Source organism: Solanum tuberosum, unplaced genomic scaffold (genome assembly GCF_000226075.1).
Source record: "Solanum tuberosum cultivar DM 1-3 516 R44 unplaced genomic scaffold, SolTub_3.0 scf00245, whole genome shotgun sequence".
Classification (NCBI taxonomy): domain Eukaryota; kingdom Viridiplantae; phylum Streptophyta; class Magnoliopsida; order Solanales; family Solanaceae; genus Solanum; species Solanum tuberosum.
In genome coordinates, this window is record NW_006239167.1 from 759,172 (window position 1) to 765,049 (window position 5,878).

The 5,878-nt window shown below is 32.6% G+C and overlaps 1 protein-coding gene across 1 annotated transcript; it reads right to left on the reverse strand.

Annotated features, from left to right (window-relative positions):
* Nucleotides 1-1,589: 1,589 nt before the first annotated feature.
* LOC102588174 (superoxide dismutase [Fe], chloroplastic-like) lies at nt 1,590-5,878 on the reverse strand. Its single transcript, XM_015313361.1, has 7 exons — nt 5,752-5,878; nt 2,863-3,051; nt 2,620-2,791; nt 2,435-2,508; nt 2,299-2,325; nt 2,137-2,160; nt 1,590-2,029 (listed from the first exon to the last, which is right to left on the reverse strand). The coding sequence occupies exons 1-7, from the start codon at nt 5,806-5,808 to the stop codon at nt 1,940-1,942; spliced, it is 633 nt and encodes a 210-aa protein (XP_015168847.1). The 5' UTR covers nt 5,809-5,878; the 3' UTR covers nt 1,590-1,939.

The following is a 5,878-nucleotide window of genomic DNA, read 5'->3' on the forward strand; positions in this document are numbered from 1 at the left end:
TCTTTTCCGCAGCTCACGTCTCGGGCATCATTATGCCATTACAGGCATCTCTTCAATACCCCATTCTCTTCCTTAGAACCTGCCCTAAATCTGATACTTCCAGCAAAGTTAAATTCGAAATCTCATTAACTATCGCTGATACTCTCCCTGATGGAGCCAACTTTGATTCGTGAGCTGATGTTGTGAAATTTGAACTAATTAACGGTTTAGTAAAGCTGTAGAAATGGGTTTCAGAATTTTTTTGAATCTTGGACTGTGGAATTGTGAATGCACATAAGGTGTTAGATATGTGGAAATAGTTCTGGAACGATGATACAGAGAATTAGACATAAATTGATTGAAACATCTCATGATTATGACATAAAAGCTTCTGACTGAATTGCTTGGGCTTTGTAATGGTGCCGGAACAGTGATTACGGCGACGATGGGTTTAATCGTCTGGGAAGTAGGAAAGGTTTGGGGGAAGTTGAGGTTTTTAGGCTTACTTACTTGTATTTACTTAATCCCATTAGGTTATGAAAATGTTATTCATGTCTTTGAAAATGTATTTTCCTCCATTGTTTTTGCCTTGATCTCAAGATGAAGATGAACAAAGCGGGTCATCTATTAGATGGATCGGAATCGGGTTAAAATTGGTTAATTTAAGTAAATCAGGTTATTTTTGTTGATTTGGGGGTTTCCATCCAATTGAGGGGTAAATGTGATGAGTTTGTAGACGGCAGGGGCAAAAATAACTTCGTTTTAACGGTAAGGGTATAGTCAAACAATAAAACAAAGTTGAGGGGTATTTTTGACCCTTTTCCCTATTTTTTACTACTCCACTCCAATCTAACTGATTCATGAGGGCTTGAATTAGATAAAGATGTTCATCGACTCACATATCCTTGGGGCAGCAATTTCTCTCATAAATGAATTTTAGGCATCTAGTATTCCTACACTGACCTATAAACCATCCGATATATATGGGCTAAAATAAACGTTTAAAGGTGAAGACATAAGTATGGGTTTCCTTTATTTCATCTACGACTAAACATGAATCACGTATTGGCATTTTCACATGATTCACTAATGTTAACGAGTGAAATGTATCAAATAGCAATTAGGAGAAGGATTCGAACAGTTCTACACCTTTTTTGATATATATTTTCTATTCCTAAAGAATTAAGATATTCATGCAAATGTAATTTAACTCTCTACAGCTTTGATAGATAACTTGGATTGATAGTTCTGTTCATATTCAACCCAAATCACTCAATCAGTGAACTATTATTCAAGTACTAACTGTTCAAAAATAGCTGCTTTAAGCTAACCTTCTTGTCGTCTCATTTAGAAGCCTCCTTTATCAGTGAGCGCTCTTTTAGAAGCCTTTAGCTAGTCACTAACCACCCAAACTTGAACGAGTTGGGTAGATCATGTTTTCATGGACTACTTTTGCGACCTCTAAATGTGATGTGAAACAATTTCTAACTTGGAAAAAGGGAATATTGGATCAAGTCTTCAATTGGTAGGATGCCCTTTGTTCCATATAGCAGATTCTGAAGTAAGTAAGGGCCCTATTTTACTTTACCAGTCATTGAATCAATCTGATATTAGAGCATCAAAGTGCAATAAATATCTTTATTCAATTCCTTGTACATTGTTGTTCTACAACTCAAACTTGATTTTCTGTATTATTTCCCCAGCCATCAACTACTTGAGAACATAAACAATATTGTCATCTGAATTTAGAAAATCACCTGTCACTCTTGCAAAGTGCATAAAATAAAACATCTCAAATTCTCAGCTAAGACATCTAGAACTCTCACTGAAAAGGAAATATAACAGGATTGATCATAGTGTTGACAAAAATCATTCTGCCTCAAGTATGTAACTCCCAGCATACATCTTCAGTGCCTCCTAGATTTGCCTCTTCATCCTTTCTGTTTTCCTGCTAAGCAGCTCAAGCTGTTGCTGCTTTGAGCCTAGAACTGACTGCTTCCCATGATATGAGTTTCTCCATAAAGACAGATATGTAGTCAGGTCGGCGATTCTACAAGCAAAAGATGTGGTGCTACCATTAAGAGAGTTCAAATATGTCTCGGGGAAAGACTATACATCAAAGAAAGTATTTAAGTAGTTTCATCAGGCTAGGTTTACCTGAAAGTCCAGATAGTAGGCATGCTGCAGTATCAAACACAAAAGTAAAAGAGTAAGACTTTGGCTTCCTAAATCATTTCAACCATCCCCCTCCCGAAGGACGAGGGAAAAAAAAAAAACAAATTCAGACAGATTTATGACAAGTGAGTGTGTTCTGCTTACCTCCCAAACATCTATGGTGAGCAGCGGCTGCAATGAAAACCACAGTTGTGAGATTTCTATTACAGTATAAACTGCTATGTTATGTAAGATGAAATCCCATGAACAAAAGAAATAGAGCAGCATGTGTTTTACTCACTGTGTAACCCAAAACAAGAGGATTTTCAGCATTAGGAGTTTTCACCAGAGCAAGCTTTTTGTCTTCAGGTTTGTCTATGAGGTAATAAATGAATCACTTTTCAGTCATTTGGCTCAATTATAACAAAATGGTTGAACGGAACATGGATATATGCAGATCGGATAAAAAGGCAAAGAATTTCTCACATGCAAGCCAGGCCCAACCAGAGCCAAATTGTGTTGCTGCAGCTGCCTTAAATTCTTTAACAAACGTATCATAAGAACCAAAGTCTCTGTTGATTAGTTCTAATAATTCACCAGATGGCTCTCCTCCTCCGTTGGGCTTCATAGATTCCCAGAAGAACTGATGATTCCAGGCCTGTAATGCAAAAGAAGATATAAAAGGACTCGACATTATACAGAACAAAATAGCTAAAAGTGTTAGTTTACCTGAGCAGCATTGTTGAATGCTGGAAGGGGAGAACCATTGTTATAGGTAATGAGTAATATGTCTTTTAGTGTCTTTCCATGTAGTTCTGTTCCATCTATTTGCTTGTTTAAGTTGTCAACATATGCCCTGTGATGCTTCCCCCAGTGGATTTCCAATGTTCTACTACTCATATGAGGCTCCAAAGCATCCTATGTCATATTCAAAGGTCCATGAGAAATTAACACAGAAACTGGCATAATAGGGAGGAAGGGGAATAAATTGCAAAATTTGCCGTCTTTTTTACAAATTAGTCAGCTATAAGCACTGCACCAAAAATGATCTTTACTAGTAAGAATTACATTCTATCACTCTTTGTAAATGTCGCTAAAACCTATAGCAATATTGAATTTAATAACAATTAATTAATGTCAATAAAGGCTTTAACATTTTTTATTAATGTGCATATTTATTGTCGCTAAAACCTTGTTTCAAGCCAAAGAATTTGTTGAACAAGGAAAATAGGCTTCTTACCTTGTTTGAAAAGAGTGAAATATGAGATATAATATCTCAAATGGTCACTCAACTAATGATTTTTTTTAACAGAAAGTCACTCAACTATTTCTTATAACCTCAAAGACCAAAGTCACTCAACTAACAATTCTTCTTATGGAAAATCACTCAACTTTCTTTTATAACCTCAAAATCACTTAACTATAAATATTTTACTTACAAAGTCACTCAATCTATTTGATTAATTTTTTAAAAATAAAATTTGTTGACATGAAATTTTTATTTAAAACCAAAATTGTAAAAAATAAAAAGATACCTATTTTTCCCTTCTAAATAATTCTCTCGTCCTAAACTCTTTATGCTCTACCTGCTTTACAATTCCTAATGTTATTTTTTACGGTTCTTCTCACATATTTTAATAGTTAATATAAAATCCAATCAACATTTCTAAAAATCTTCTTTTAAAATAATAGAGATAAATTATACTATTATTTTTGGTCACAAATTTTCGTACTCCAGCATAGGTGATCAAACTTATTGAATCAACTTGCCAAAGATTCTTATGGACTGATGGAGTAGAAATCAATGATTCTCTCTTGCTTTGTCATGGCAACCCTATTGCTTTCTCTAGGCGTCTAATTATCCTGGACTTTTTTCAAGCGGCTACAAGTTTTATACATTTTTGTTTTAATTTTTTTTAGTATTATAAATTATTCGAGAGTCAAATAATTTAAGTTTGATTGGGAATATACGCATGAAATGTTCAAATTTTTTGAAATGAAATTTATATATTTGTAAACTACATAAAAAAATAAAATACTATAAGTCACAATAATTAACAATTCAAAATATTTAAAATATATATGAAAATTTTACGGTTAAAGCTAAGATAGAGATGTTTGAATCTCAAAATAAAAAAGTGCCACATAAATTGAGACGGAAAGAGTAATAATTAATAATTAAAAATATTTAGAAGACATACTAAAAATTTGATTGACTTTTTGAAATTTTATTGATGTCCACGTATAAAATGAGACAGAGGAAATAACAATAGAAATAGAATCAAGAAGAATTTATTATGACAAGTAAATTTGATTCAATCATTATAAATCTTACACCATTCAAATATGATATACATTATAATTAGGGGTGTTCACGGGTTGGTTTGGATCGGTTATTGGTCAAAACCAAACCAACTTAATCGGTTTTAAAATTATCAAAACCAAACCAAACCAAATATAATATACATTTATCGGTTTGGTGATTATCGGTTTCGGTTTGGTTTCGTTCGGTTATTCGGTTATTAACCATACACAAAAATAAAAGAAACAATTCATTTAAAATGTGAAAAAAGTGACAACAATCCATTCAAAACGAAAAATAGTTAGAATGACTTAAATTACTGAACTTTCGATCACTAAATTTACTATCAATAAAGCTTTAAAATTCACTATATTGGCCTAGAAGGAAGAGACAATAACATTTTCAGTCCCACAAAGAATTGTCATAGACACTCATATACATGAAATCAATAAGATAAATGTTTCATCTTGGGCATTTTTGCTTTCAATAAGTAAATTATAAAGAAATTTTAATGAAAATATGTATAAGATCTTTAAAATTGTTTATAAAAACAATATATTAAGTATGTATATTAATAAAATATATGTATATAATTCATCGGTTCGGTTCGGTTATTTCTTCGGTTTTTTTCGAATAAAACCATAACCAAACCAAATACTATCGATTTTCAAAAATCTAAAACCAAACCAAACCAAACCCAAATAAAATCGATTTTATTTTATCGGTTTGGTTTGATTTTTTGGTTTGGATCGGTTTTTATCCAAACCGTGAACACCCCTAATTATAATTGAGTCAAGAAAGGAATGCTAGCAAAATCCTTGGAGCAAATATTTTGTGCAATCAATTGAGGAGAGAATTCATCAAAGAATAAAGATATTACTTCAAATAGAAGATTCATCGATTCATGACAAATGAAGCAAACAAGCAAATTATGGAACTTGTTCAAACTTGCAATACTAATAGTGAAACCATTTGATAGGGAAGTTCCATGCTGGATAGGCCAAGTAATAAACTGGCATCATTTAGGCTACAACCAAAATCATCTTCCTTTCAAGGATCTTAAATTCCAAAAATTGATCTCAAATGGATAGAGTCGAACATTTTACATCACAGATATACTTCTAATTCCTAAAAAAATTTAGAAGGTTAGATATATCATAAATAAATATATCTGCGCAACGCACATGTACATATATTAGTCCACTTAATATGTACAAAAGCTACAATATTTTTAGAATTCAGAACACATAAACTCAAAATCGTAGCTCTATATAAACCGTTGGAAACAAAAAGGAGGATTATTTTGTAAAACATACCATGGGATAAGGAGGAGGTTGGAGTTCAATCTTAGCATGAAATCCTGCAGCCTCCATTATCACTTCTAACTTGTGTTTAGTTTACTCAAAGTATGAGAAATAACCAAAACAATGGACTTCTCTAGAC